The 15616-nt window shown below is 34.6% G+C and overlaps 1 protein-coding gene across 1 annotated transcript in view; it reads right to left on the minus strand.

The window, feature by feature from the left end:
* Positions 1-3839: 3839 nt before the first annotated feature.
* The window catches only part of LOC149302375 (uncharacterized), a 96174-nt gene continuing 84397 nt past the window's right edge, over positions 3840-15616 (minus strand). Inside the window, exons 28-37 of the mRNA XM_089482448.1 lie at positions 14618-14671; positions 14021-14092; positions 8889-8924; positions 8740-8784; positions 8272-8304; positions 7325-7471; positions 7194-7248; positions 6427-6615; positions 5189-5266; positions 3840-4036 (exon numbers count right to left, since the gene is read on the minus strand). Coding sequence (XP_089338574.1) covers positions 3840-4036; positions 5189-5266; positions 6427-6615; positions 7194-7248; positions 7325-7471; positions 8272-8304; positions 8740-8784; positions 8889-8924; positions 14021-14092; positions 14618-14671 — 906 coding nt within the window. The remainder of the gene's footprint in view (positions 4037-5188; positions 5267-6426; positions 6616-7193; positions 7249-7324; positions 7472-8271; positions 8305-8739; positions 8785-8888; positions 8925-14020; positions 14093-14617; positions 14672-15616) is intronic.

Genomic DNA, 15616 nt, shown 5'->3' on the forward strand with positions numbered 1-15616 from the left:
AATATCTGTAATAAATTAAATTAATAAACTAGACAAATAGTGGAATCTATGGAATTCTTAACTTGTAGTCAAGAGTGCTAAATGTGTTTTGTGGGGCGCCTAATTTAATATTTTAGGAATCCATTACAAATAATTGTTATTATAAACAATCTAAAACACTGCACATTTTTATGGTGAATCTGAATCTCATTGGCATAGCATGTCTCTACATTTTAAAGTGAACTATAAAATAATCTCTGAAAGCCAATGTAAAACCCATTCTTTTAATTTCAGTTCATTTAGTCTTGCACTTTCTGTGCCATATAAAAGTTTGCTACTATTATTTTGGGGGGCAAAGGGGGGTAGGTTTTTGACACTAGGCTTGTTTTCTCTATTGAAATTAAGGTGTTATTTATGTACTAAGTCTAACTGAAGTTATATAAATTAACTTGTTGTGTCAGGTAAATAGATCCTAAACACTGGAATAGGTTTGTGCCGCCGAAGTTACTTCCCTATGGATAAAAACAGGCCTCTCGACATAACAGGGAAACTAAGAACTTCATGTCAAAAAGACCTCTTATGATTTGCTTTCATGTTATCTGGTGATGGAAACATTTCATTCCTCCCACACACTGCAGCATTTCTGACATCTCCCTCATTAGCTTATGCTGGCATTGTTGGATCAAGTCATGGAAAACTGATGCTGTCCATGGGCCCTCAAGCGTTCATAAAATATGTTCAAATTATAACCATGGTTTTAGAAGTGAATGAGATGATTAGCACTCAAATTATCGAATAAATCAAACACTAAAAAGGTTCTGCCAGCTTTCTTTCTTTTACAAAGGATATCAATTAACTGTACAATGTCAGCATACAAACTCTAGTAACCTAGAGGAACCCTTTTCTCACGTTTTCCAGAAATCATCTGTATAGCAAAGTTAGGCATAAATATATAAGTGCCATTTTTTTTACTTCTGTTTTAATTTCTAGTTTACAAGATCTTGTGGTAAACAATCGAGTAAACTGTGGGACCAGCTAAATAATGAAAGTCATCATTAACAGGACCTCATTCGCTCTGCTTGTGAGTAGGAAATGTTACCCAAATTCTGCATGACTTCCTACAATGATGACTTGACTGATTTGCAGACAAAATTTATTGGCACAATATAAAAAAAACCTCTACTTTTCTTCTATGCTACACCCTGGCTTCCATTCACAAATCATCATGCTGGGCTTGCTGGCAAATGAGTTGAGTTACTCAGACCAACTTGACTAATTTAGCTAAAATTTGGTAGCTCATCATTTATTAAATTTTACTTTGTTGCAAACACAGTTCAAGTCTACATGAAAATGTGAAAATTAAAGGGAACCAGTGCTCATGTGAGGGCAAGGACTAAATTCAATTTACAAAGCATCTATTTTGGGAAAGCATTTTCTTGAGCATCGATAAATGTTTTAGTATATTTCAGAATCACTAAAAGAAAATGTTCTGTTCACCAAAAGCATACCATAATGATTAGAACATATAACAGTTACACAGTCTTCAGGCTTTTAGGTGATCCAATAAATTCTGCCCCACATTCTAAAATTAGCCTTTGGGGTAAAGATATATAATTTAGTAGAGTCATGTTGCGCAAATTGCTTTCATAACATTATTGCATCATTTACCTCTAAATTCATTTTATCTGCTAGGTTAGATGGACCATAGAAAATTGGAAAGCCTAATAATATATGAAGACACTCTGAAATACTGTCACAACAACTGTCAAACATTATGAGTAAAGGTGATTGAAGAAAAATTAAGGGAAACACCTGAGACTAATAGAATCCCCTGCTGTTGGGTTTGAATAACTGTTAGCGGAGCTAATTAAATGTGTAATCTAGGGGGGAAATGTTATGAAAACCTTTTAACCATTTCAAGGTAAAGCAGCCTTTTCATTGAATAGGATAGCATTCAAAGAGCATAACATCAAACATTAGCCTTTTAGGTGTTCAGAGGGACAAAAGAACTGGGGTTGTTACTTGACCGTAATTGAGCTAATCTCCAATTCCTACAGTCTCGTGCATAGGGGAAGGAGCAGAAGACAAAGAGAGGGACTGACCATGTTGTCATGGATGAAGTGGGAGAGGAGTGGAGGTTACTGTTGTCCTTTCTGGATATTACACCCCATCATCTATAGGATAGGGAATGAGCCAATGGGCATAAGCTACCTCTGCTCACGTTATTAGCGGATTAATCTCCTGTGTACAAGAATTGTGCAAAGTGAAGCAGATGCAGTTTCACGCTTGACTTTTGAGGTATTTCCAGATTTGCCATTTTGATTGTTTTTGCAGTTTTGTTTTTGATGTTTTTGCATCTCAATGACAGTGAAGTTCTTATTTGTTGGAAAAAGAGTAGTCTCAAAATTCTAAAAAAAACTGTTAAAAATGCATTAATTTCTGTTATAATTGCTAATTTACTGGATTTCATATTACCACCATACATTCAAAAGAGATGTAAAAAAGAGGAAAAATATGTTTGATATACTCTATTTCAATTTTTTACCATCAACTTCAATCAAAATGTGAAATCGTTGAATTTCTTTTTTTTAAAACTTTGTGTTAATTGGATTGATATCAGCCACAGCTTGACCACTTAGGTCAGGTGTAATATCTTTTTCGCAAATGGAAAAAACAGCTTTTGCCATTTTTATCCTTTGTGACATGTCCTGTCCATGTCAATGTCTTTCTTCAAACAGTGGGGGTTTGCAGGTGGCTACAGTCACCGACACAAAGTCATCTGTGCGCCCAACAAGAAAACCCTAACATATATTAAAGCTAAAAGCATTACTTTGATAGATAAAACCCCTATAGTTAGCTTTATAAAGTTTGATAAATTAAACTCACATCTATAATTCACATTTATCTCATTTACAGAATAAATGTTTGAAAATGAAAGCCATATTTCTCCACAGGGGTCTGGATCAATTTCTCTTCTTCAACTTAATTCAATCATTCATTGAAAAAGATGCACAGCGTTACGAAACAGAATTTATTTCTTCCTTTTGTACAACCAGAGATGCCACATGAAAATAAATATTTGTTCTTGGCTATAAATCGATTTTATTTCTGGATATTGAAATCTCTTTCATCACAATGCAATGCTGATGTCATCTGGAGGAGGTGTAGGGTATCTATATACACAATGCTTCAAAAGAATGTAAGGGAATTAAAATGACTCTGTATGACATAATACTTGTCAGATTCTTCACACATATTACATACTACATTTACAGTATACATCTGTGTACCCTATCTGTGGATGAACCGTTTCCGTCCATATTATACAAAGAAAATTACAGTGAACCAATTCAAAGTACATAGAGGGATAGAATGTAGTTATAGTTTTTATCTGCAATTTTTGCTGCAGTCTCTTGCAGCTTTTAACTACAAATTTTACTGGTTCTTTTCAATTACATCAAATTGCTTATCAAATTTAAACTTCTTACCTCCTATGTATGTAATACAGTACACTGGCATTAAATCTTTGCTAGAGCATAATTAGAGAGATCTTATGCTACTAATAAAAATTTAAAGGAAAAAAAAAACACATTTGTTCTTCCTCAGGATTTACCACGTGGCAAGTTAAAATGTTTATTAAAATAATAATATTTTCCTCAATGCTTGGTAGGTCTTCTCATAGAATAAGCACCATGTTTTCCAAATTTGCCATTTTTTTGTTTTGTTTTTGTTACCACGTACAAAGTATGTTAATGTCTGCTGTTGGAAATGAACAAAGCCTTATTTCCTGGGCTTTTGACCATGTTTTATTCTGCAATAAGGTCAGTCACACTTGCAGACGGGATCATTCTAGGAACAGTTCAGGGCCCTTTCATGTTGGAATCCTTAGCAGACTGTGGAGCAGCAATAGCTTGAAGGCTGCAAGAGGAAGGATCACAGTAGCCTGCCTGGCCAGGGGGGCCTGGAGGTCCGGGAATTCCAGGCTGACCAGCAGGGCCAGGTGGACCTCTCTCTCCATCCCTTCCATCCTGACCATAACTTGGTTTTCCAGGTTCACCTGTGAAGAATCCAAAGACACTTGGTCAGATTACAAAAGCTAAGCATAATATGAGGCCTTGAAGCTCAAAGCAGAGAGTAGCCAGGATCCAGCATTTCACAGGAGGGTCTGGGTTGGTTTAACCCTTATTAGGTCCATTTCTCTTTTCCTGTGGGTTACCAAATAACTATCATTGCATGTGAACCTTAAAATTATCAGATCTGTATGTGACACAAAAGTCTAATATGGGACAGCCTAATATAACTAAAACAGTGACGTTTTGGCAGTTGCAATTGCTGTTATTTTGGTTAATTTGATTGGAAGAACTGAGAACTCTCTGCGTTGGTACTGTGCCAAGAGCCCTATGGAGATGTAGTGTGAGAATTTGCCTTTGGCCTCAATTAAATATTCTAAAAGTGTGTTCATTTGCCTCCATATGTACAAACGTCTCTATTAGCTATGGCCGGGTGAACTTTATTACTGCCTTAGCTTTTGAAAAACCTCAATACAGCTGAGTTTTATTTACAAAAGCAATCTAACACATATTTTAACACACAGTGGCTCATGGTATTTTTTTTTTACAACAGCAAAAAGGCTGGTTTGTGTTATCGCTCATTCACAATATGGAAGGTCTACATTGATGACAGCCACCAAGTGAAACTTGAACTGTTGTCATTCAAGAAATAGCTCAAGCTTTTCCTCCTCCTATGGTAGTATTTAGTCACGTTCAATCGTAAAAGGACAAATGGGCACAGCTTGTGTGCGCAGTCTTCACTGTGCTTGTTCCAAACTACAGCCATTTTAACCTCCTTTGTTAATCACTAAGTACCCATTACAGTCCTGCTCTGTCAGAGATCTCACTGGGTTTGCCATTGGTTATCACAACTAATCTTCATTCTCCAATCCAGTTCACTATTTCCATTTTATTTATGTTCTTTAGCCCCACTTTCCATACAAATTCTATTTTTTTTAATCTCACCATTATATCCAACATCATCCCCTTCTGCCTCTCTGTGCGCCCATATCCTTTGTGCTTTAACAAGTATATATTAGCTTTTATTTTTCATTAAACACAATCCTGTTGAGGTTTTTTTGTTACATTAGAATCCATTAAACCATTATTATCACATAGTTACCTGTAATAACCATTAATAACCATTATCATATAGTTACCTGTAAGGCCTGGTAAACCTGGCAATCCTTTAGGACCTCTTCCGGGTAATCCTCTTTCTCCTCTTTCCCCTGTTTCACCTACATCATATACAAGTATCTTGTTATACTTTATTCAGTTTTATCGCATTTATTTATCTTGTTAAACTTGATACTTAGATCATTTATTTATTTTGGACTTAAATATAACCCTTTTTTAGCCAGGTGCATTTATCAAAAACTAATGGGTATCTTATAGATCAGAGCTTCTTTGCTGCAAATCAGATTTGCATTTTCAAATGCGCCAAAATTTAAGAGTAAGATCTATAATCGCGAGCTACCTCTATTTAGGCCAATATAGTATTAATAAACATTCTCTAGAATGTTAAATTTCCAAACTATATTTTACATTTTTTATTTAAACATTCCACTTTTCTCACACACAACAGTTTGCACTTCGTGACTGTTCCTGGAGGATCCGGAATTATGAATCGCATGGCATTTATGCAATTATGCTAAGCAGTAATGAAAGTGGTAGAGGAATATAAATCTGAAAAATTAGATTCTCCTTTCACACAATAAATAAAGAAAAGGTTAAAGTCCAAATTAAGAATCATCTTGAAACGGAAATATATTCTGATCTTCGCAAACCTTTTTTCAGTTTAAATAGCCTGAAAACAAATACTCAAAAACGTTGATTGATTTTGTACTGCCTTTCATAATGTCATACTGCGGTTAAATTGACCCTTGTGTATTACAGAGTCATGCACTCAATCTTAAACCGTATACGTTAAACGGAGAAACAGCTCATGGATTCAATCTTAAAGCTTATATATTACATGTATAAAAGTAAGGTCACACACAAGTATGTTGCTATAGAAAAAGGTGCTGTTACAAGCGATAGGTAATCTTTTCCAATTATATTTTTAATAGTTCGATGTAACTTTGAGTTTCACTGTAATAACTAGGCCTTGTTTTCAAGAATTATGACTAACTTCAGTATTTGAAAGCTACCCTCTTCTATGTTGCTTTTTTATAAAACTGCTATATAAAAGTTTGACATTTTTGGTATATTGACCATTGAGGCATTTAAGTTCTGATACTGATTATATTTAGCCTCTAAGGTCCTATGTTTTTTAAGGATCATACTACATGACATTGATATCACATAACCTAAAAATAAAGTGGCAAATTATGGCTACTTATTATTACACTTCAGGATAAATAGCAGCATGCTCATTGCAATAGCATCCTAATCTTACCTTTTGGACCTTTACGACCAAGCTCGCCAGGTGGACCCTTGAGTCCTGGCAAACCTCTGGCACCAACGTGTCCAGGTAAACCATTTTCTCCAGGAGGTCCTGGAGATCCAGGTGGCCCTGGTCGACCAGGCAAACCAACAGCCCCAGATTCAGGCCTTCGTAGGCTGGCTGCCAAATTAGCTAGTTGTTCTATTACAATTAAGCAAATAAAATAAAAAAGTTATTATTTAGCAGATACAGACTTAGTGTATAGTATACAGTATACCGTATATATGAATACAATTTTATCATATCAAATATTTGAATGTTAATTTTAGCCATTAATCTGACCACACATGTCCTGAACACTGAGATTAAACCCTGCTCTCACCAAGTACAAAAACCAAGTTAGCAGTGATGCCACTCATTCAAACTTTGCTGTTATTACAGTTTAGTGAAATAACTCTGAATTTGTGTAGATTGTGTAGTGTCTGTGCTTGTGGCAATATCAAAACACGTAAGTGTTTTATGGAAACATCAATGACTACACTGGCAGCATATTATTTGTATACAATGATAGTTGAGTTTCAACCACCAGTGCCCTTTCATGTGAGAATTAGCCCAGGATGGCAACAATGTTGACTAGTACCATTACTCTGATGTAATCCTAATAACGGTTTCATAACTAAAACAAAAATGTAAAACAAACAAAATGTGCATACATTGATTTTAAAAATGTTTCATAGACAAATACAACAAAAGGTACGAGGTTCTGAAACTGTACTTGCCTTGTAATACTCTCATGCATACTTGTTTAATGTGCTGATCTGTTGGTTCTTTGCCCTAAAGATAACAGTAAATATTAGCTATTTGATGGTTTTACAAAAAAGAAAGCTAACACACTCTATTACTGACTTACTGCTGGCCCTTGAGTTCCTGGTAATCCAGGTGCACCTTGTTCACCCTGCATCCCACGAGGTCCAGAAGGACCTTGAGGACCTTCAACACCAGGTTGGCCACGACTTCCTTCAGGACCACGATTACCAGGCTCACCAGGACTTCCAGTCTATATAAATACAAAATACATTTTCAATGTAAACACATTTGCAGATACACCTAATATGTAACATTTTTTGTAACCAAGCATCTTGCACTTTTTTAGACTGGTGACTTTTCCATATGACTAAAATGCATGAAAATTAGCCCTAGTACTCAGGTAATGAAAATATGAGATGGTGGCCATGTGGGTACATTATTCACAAGCGCAAATATAAAAGTAACTATACTTTGACAGAACTCAGAACTATTATAATTTGCAAGTCCCCTTTTGACAAAGATCTTAATAAGAAGAATACTGGATTTTAATCTAAAGGGTGTAGATGAGGATTACTTCTCCAAGCATACCAAAGAAAGCGTGTACATTCAGTTAGCATAGTTTCTGTCAAATGGGAATGATCTGAAAACTGACTTTAACTTTTTATTTATGACAATCAATTAACAAAATAGATAATTGTTTTGATTTAGCCTTTATTTTGTGAGAATAGACTTTATCTGTATTCAAGTCACTTAAAAATAAGTGGTATAGGTAAAATTGTCTATAAATATCATTTTTATTATGCAAGAGCGTGTGGATTAGCTTTTAATATTCTAGATTGTTGTAATTGTGTAGTAGAAATTAATTTGAAGTAATGGTTGTATTAGTAATGCATGATTTAGAGAACTTTTAACTGTAGCGCTGGTTGGAAGATTTAGAAGTAGACTACTGTAAGGAGGTACTGAAACCAATTTTAATGATTATCTAAAGTAAGATATGTATATTGCCATTATTGTTGAAATATTTATTCAGAAATTTTTTTTTCTACTTACCGAACCTTTAGGGCCAGGATTTCCAATTTCACCCTAGTTATAGAAGATATGAAAGAAGATTTGGTTACTAACTGAAAGCATTCTAAATTCTTAAACTTATGGAGGGAATAGAGGTAACCATTCTACTGATTTATAGAAATCAATTGAATAATATCAAACACAATATATAGATTATAAACCCCATATGGCAATCTTCTAATCACATAAAAGCTCAGTAACTGTAGCTTTAATGATAGCAAGGTATGTGAAACCAGTTGCTCAACCACAATAGTTTTAAATATGTTTCCCATTATCTGTTTTTCCAGACAGTCAGTTCTGAAAGGGAAACTTGAGTTGGGTTATATGCAAAGTGATTCAGGGTACTGGGTCAATCCATTGGTTGCTATGGTGATAAGACCTCTTTGCACAATAATCACTTTGAAATTTGTATTTTTGTGGAAAAGGCCATATGTAATAAGGGAACCCTACCTGATCACCATTTTCTCCTGCAATGCCTTCTTCTCCGGAACCACCCTAAATGAAGAATTTCACAGTTAATAAATGTATACAATATCACCTTAATACTTCAGTATGCTCTGCAATTAGGTTTTTATTAATATAGAAGAAGAATAATATACCTGTTCTCCTTTAGGCCCAGTCTCACCAACTCCACCCTAATAAAACAATTAAAAAAATGTTGTAACTATACAATGATGAAAATATCATGGTAACATAGTGATTCTTCACTTGAAGCATGACCTCTGTAACAGATTTTTTTCAGTAATAGGAGGTCCTGAGTTCCATACATGATGGCCTAATGTGAGAATTAGTGAATGATACAGATCATGAAACAACACTGTTTAACAAAACTATCACACATTACTAAGGGTCCATGTCTGGTATACTCTTGTTGTATCTATAAAGATCCCAACAGTTCCTAATTCAGTTCCCGTAAAGGTCATGATGCATGGGACAGAGCTTATACTAAGGAGTAGTAGTAAGAACACTTTTTTTCCCATAAAGGTTTTTGAGGGGTGGAAAGTGCAATTTGTTGCTATCATTTTCAATATTAAATGTTTTGGTGTCAGGGGAAGCACTAGGGTTTCTTGCTCCATAGCTGAACCATAGTTGTCTCATTCTCATGCATTAGGCAAAAAGCTTGTAGTTCTCATTGTCTTGGGTTGGCCAAGAAATGGACCAGCCCTAGCTCTAGGTAGAAAGAAAGAGGCATATAGCGAACCAGAAATCCAGTCTTCAATAATAGTTTCTAATAAGGAAACAGCAATGTTTTATTTTATTTATTGCATATTTTATCTTTGATTTTGATGGGATTTGGTTAGAATCTGTTTCTATTTCTTAAACTGTTCTGTGTGCAAATAAACAGACTACAGAAAGAGATAAGTGGAATGATATGATCAGAGGAGTTGGTTGAGATAAATAGATTAAATCCCAGGAGTTGAAGTACTTTGGAAATATTCTAAGCACCATACAATTATAGGAAGATGTTATAAACATGTATTTGCATATGTTTAGTAATCAGTACAGTCAGGACTTGTCAAAACCAGATTAAAGCCACAACAATCTAAATGCTGGAAATCAAACAAACCTAATTTTATTACAAATTCCATTTTCCCTTGCAGCTGCATACTCAGCATATCAAGCTAAGCTGAAATCTTATTTCAAAATTAGAGAAAATGAAGTAAATAGAAAGAGAAGGAGATCCGTCTGAATAATTATTTTGGGTATATGACCTGACAAAGTAAATACGGGATAAGCTGTTCTACAATTCTGAATAATGCACGACTATGTATTCCGTGTGTAAAGGTGGTATTTCACTCCGACAAAACATTAATTACGCTCTCTAGCATCCAGGACTGGCTGAAGCATTCCTTGCAAAAAATCTGATTGAGGCAAGGTTTGGTTTGATTAAAGGATTAATTGTCAGAAGGGTTTGGACATTCAACAGTGAGGTAGTATGGGTAGAATGGCACCTTTAATGCAACTCCATATTTAAAAAAATAAATGACCAGCAGACATGGTTGTCGTATAATGTAGTTGCAAAGCTTAACAGCCTGTGGACTTAAACGTTTTAATACTGAATGTTTTGAGTAGCACACAGAATCAGTGAGCTATTTATTTATTAGAAAGCATTGCTTTTAACTTCTTATACTGTCTGTCACCTTCTTATAATACTGAAAGCTAGTTCCGATTATGTGACAAACGGCATAGCAAATAGTCACTTATTCTTGAATAATACCCATCTAAAAACATCTTAATACCGACATTTCCGCAGAGAAAGAAGCATTTCTGCACCTCTCTCTATGAATCTGTCTGCATGGTTCTGGCAGAGTTTGGGAGTATTTTTGCAAAAGGGTGCAGCCACAGTTCTCCCCACAGGAACAGCCTCTCCCCATTCCTCCAATCCAATACGGAAGCACTCTGGGACAATGCAATGGACAATGCGAGAAGATAGCAAGGAGAAGTGACCAAGACAGAAGACAGAGGAACCAAAGAACAAGAAGAGGCAAACAAGAAAAGGGGACAGGGACATGGAAGTAGTTGGCAGAGAAGGTAGGGAGACATTGAAAGACAGCGCAAGAGAGTGCGAGAAACAACAAATTTCATTTCTGGAATTGGAAAGGTCCTCCTTCATTCCAACTGAAATGAATGGACTAAAAATGTATCTGTCCATGTGCACAAGTCTAGTGCCTGTGATTAACTGATTGGGTTACTGATATATTTTTAAATGATGAAAGCAAGTAGACTTTTCTGCTGCTATATGCTACTAAGCCAGACTAAATATATATTATAATAAAACATTAACAAATTAATTATAGCAATCACTACACTAAGTTCCAGAAGCACTCTTAGGGAAATACCACAAAGTCAATCCCCAATTACTTTTCTTGAGCTAGTCAGGTATTTACTAACAGTAATATTTCTAGTTTACTTGTAAATATTTTATGTACAGCTAAAGAGAATAAACAGTTCAATACAACAGTCTATTCCTAACCTCCCCCATTTTATAAAGATTGCAGGGTTTCTCTAACTCAACTTTACAAGTAGAACTTTTTAGACATAGGTAACTACATCTTTACAGGAACGTGAAGTAAAGCAAACATTGAAGTAGTATTTCATTTCCACCACTATCAATCATTTTTAATCAGTCCTGATTCTCGAAATCATTATATTTTGAAGAAATTCAAAGGCTTTTTTATTTTAGACCTCAACATTTGCTAAACGATACGCCTTTTGCTTTCCCCAACTGTGCAGTAGTATCTCACTGCTAAGCCACATTACGGTTGTAAACTAGAAAGGAGTTTTGATCATATTGATAAAATTCAACGTTGGCTTGCCTACAGACATCCAGGTCACTTGCTAACTGTGTCTTATTCAATGTGGTACTCTCTATGACCTTTTTTTCTCAACATTGCGGAAAGCTGTATTATCATCTCTTCATGACTGCAAGAAAACAATCTAAAAAAAAAAAAAGTAGCTTTTTTTCAAAATGTCTTTTTTTTTCTTAGGTTATCCCAAGAATCCTAATTCTCCAGTTAACATTATAATAGTTAAAAATCAGCCATAATTAAAAGCTGATCAGAGTAAGAAGTACAAAAAAAGAGTATTAATAGGCCGCACATGCGACGTTAGGAACAATGGCATTTCTCTTTGATTCCTGCAGTGACTTCAGTCAACATGAATATTTTATCTAGTCTCCCATTGCGAAGAGTAATTAATTCATAAGTGCTCTAAATTAGAACTTCCCAAAGGATTATTTTCCATGTGAAATCACATTAATTAATGTCACAGGCCAATTTTTAGAATCAATGTGCTTTATTTGAATGTGTTTTAGTTGATTTTCTATAAGTATTCTCAATCAAGCACCTCTTTGCAAGTATGAAATCCATTTTATGATAGACTGAATAATGGGAATTTCTTTAGTTTACTAACTGTGTGGTTATACTTTGCTGGCTAAATTAAATAGTTACCTTTGACATCTTTTGAAAACAGAAGCTGTATGGTTATGAACACTGTGATATTTCATTAGAGCAAACGCTAAGGTGTGAAATGTAATTTAACACATGGAACATTCAAATGTGTTAATTACAGCATGCTCTATAATTATTTAAGTATGCACATAGTTTGATTTCTAAGGTGCTTGTTCAATGTAATTACTGGGATAATGTATTATATTTTCAGCAATAGAATGGAAATAGTGTGATTTGATACGTCACAACATCTGTTTAATGAGTTTCGCTCAGTTTTCTTTACTGGACACAACATACTGTTTCATGAGGTCAAATTATAAATAATAATCTTGTTGTACAATATATAGCAAATTAATTCAGTTTTGTTTAAAGGGACACTCCAGCTATCAATAAAAACAATAATAATTCATATGATTGATAAGTGGTCCCTTTAGAGTAAAATCCCCCCCCCCAATGAAACCTTTCTTCCAAAGTTTAAAAAAAAAATAATAATTAAGTAAAAATGAAATACATAAAAATTAAGTCATACTGCTTTGTTTTGGAAAGGGAAAATGTATAAGGGAAAATAATACAAATAATTAAAAGTTAAAAGTTAAAGATTAAAAATAATCTTTTTAAAAAAAAGTCCCACTTAGCCCTACCACTATAAGTAAAAAATGATATTAAAATAAATACCAGATGAGTGGTAATCAGCATATTACTTCATCCCACAATGGGCTACCAGTGAAATAGTTTGTAACTTAAAAAAACAAAACTTAATACAGTTACTTATATATATTCTTTATGCACTAGTGTTAAAAGCCGTATAATTATAGTTTAAGGAAATTAAAGGAAATCAAAGGATGAAATGTTATTTAAAGAGTGCCATTAGATCCTGTAGCTTAGTGTTCACAGTAACACACATTTAAACCTACAGGTACTAGAGGAGAGGTCCTTGTTCAAAATCGATTAGAATATGATAAATCAAGACAATCTGCATATCATACTCCATAGAATGCCGTATATTCTACTTTATGCTGGACAGGCTACTGAATAGTCCATTTTCCAGAATTTACATTTTGTCTACTGGAATAAAATCCATATTAAACCCATATGTGGTTTTGTGTGCTTTCAAATAATGTCTATTATCATTCTGCTAAACGTGATTCATTATCCCATATGGCAAACATCAATTCACTTAATTAAAAAAATATATGCAATATTTTTTATACGAAACGCAATAACTGGGTGTAACGCTGCCAGTGTTCATCACTGTAATCATCTCAGCATATTTCATAAATGGCCTAGCCTTTCTTTAATTAAGCATTTTTCTGACCGAGAGGCTGTCTTCTCGTCTTGCTAATTATATGCCCTAGTTGTTTCTTGCAGTTCAGCCAACAGAAATAAAACGAAAATCCTACGGAATGGCCTAATACAAAGATAACATGTCCTCTGTACTAAGCGCAATTGCTCTACAACTCACACTGCTAATTCCAGATATGAAGAACAAGCCAGAACATTAAACTCTACACCAGATGAAGATTTATCCATTTTGGCTGGACCATTTATTCACATGCTATTTTGTAACTGAAGCAGAAAACCGATTATAGATTGACTGTTTAGATCACTGTGTGAAAAAGGCCAAATTTTCAGGAAACGATGCCATTTTCACATAAAAATGTTAACGATTGACCACCCTGTTTGAAAATATTATGGAACATTGTGTAGCATAATTCAAGTCATTCTCCTTGCACAGGCCTTGATATTGAAGCCACTCTAGAAACTAGTTTTTAAATTCTTACCCTGTCACCTTTCAGTCCAGGAAGACCAGGAGGACCTGGCAGGCCGATAAAGCCAGGATCACCTAGAGGACCCTTAAGAAAAAGAGAAACAGAATAAGTGTTGTTTTATTTAGTAAAAAAGTGTTTATTTGTGTGGTTTTTTTTCTAGGGGGATAAATGGAAATGATGTTATTTTAAGGAAAGTGAATATCATGAAATGACACTGTCTACTGTTTATTCTTTGTTTCCCTTGTGAGCTACCATTGGAGGCTTACATTCCAGCAGAACAGAGCATTCTTTCAGAAGGAGATGTGTATATCCGCCATGCAGCTACTATGTAAATACTGGCCAGGAAGCTCTGAAAGAGGGCATTCATTCTCCTGTTCATTGCTTCCAGACAGAGACATCTTTTGCACTGCTCTCTCATGTTTTTCTTGGTTTTTAATGAAGAATTTAAATGTTCTACACGCTCATTCTAATTTATTGTATCAGTTCTTCTTTGCATTCTAAGGTCACAGTTTATGTTGACGATTAAAATACATATATAATATAGTATATTAGGTCATATGTAGCTCTCTTTGTTAGATATTTTAGTCCTCATATCAGTGTCAAACGTACTTGTTTTCCGGGTGGACCTGGGGGGCCAATAGGTCCTGTTTCACCTCTGTCGCCCTTGATAAAAAAAACCAAAGAAAGATATTTTTAAGAAGAAACTTTGCGCAACCTGCCTGATACATATATAATATAACTGTTTGAATAGGTTTTTTTTTCTTTAGAATATATATATATTATATTTATGGATTTGCTGTGTTACTGTGTAATAAAAATACGTTCACCGCAACCATTTGCCTTAGATTTCTTTACAGTAAAGACTGGTAGCTAGACAAATAATCTTTGCATGTAAAGTATTTTATAAATATTGATTTAAGTGATATCAGCGATTGTTTCCTCTAACTTTACAAGCAATGTAATTCCATTAAATCCCTTTTATACCCTCCAGTGAAGGAAAGATGGATGTTCCCATTTATGCAACAAAAAATATGTATCCAAACAAAATATGTATATAAAGCCACAGGCAATGTTGATCTGTTGAGATTGATGACAGTCTGCTGCATTTTAGCTTGTAACTGGCTTGCCCCAATATACTGGAAACAAGGTAGGCAATAAGCAGAGACCAACATCAGTCCGGACACCAAAGGATGCCAGTAAGCAAATGAGATTGCCGAAGCGGAAGTCAGAGAGCTATGCTGACAACATGTCAGTCTCTTGCCTCTTCCACTAATACATTATATTTATTAGTTAACAATTGATTTATAGGGCAGACACATTATTTAAACAATGCTTTCATTGTTTGCAAGTAGATATATTAACCTGTCGGTCTTTAAGGTAAGCAAATAGAATCTCTAGCATTCCTTTTATACAATAAAAAATGAGACTTAATTATCCCTTAGGAATAAACTTATCAAAGTATCTGTAATCACACAATCAGTGTAATTATGCAAATAGTCTTGATTAGGTCCTGTGGTTTCCCTAAATATTGTTAGTAATTAAGAATAATGAAAGTTCTTGTGTTGATATGTTTTCCTGAAAAGAAGAAATATTTTCCCTGGTTTTATG

This window comes from Sceloporus occidentalis, unplaced genomic scaffold (genome assembly GCF_023333645.1).
Source record: "Sceloporus occidentalis isolate IW3139 unplaced genomic scaffold, rSceOcc1.0.p SCAF_19, whole genome shotgun sequence".
Classification (NCBI taxonomy): domain Eukaryota; kingdom Metazoa; phylum Chordata; class Lepidosauria; order Squamata; family Phrynosomatidae; genus Sceloporus; species Sceloporus occidentalis.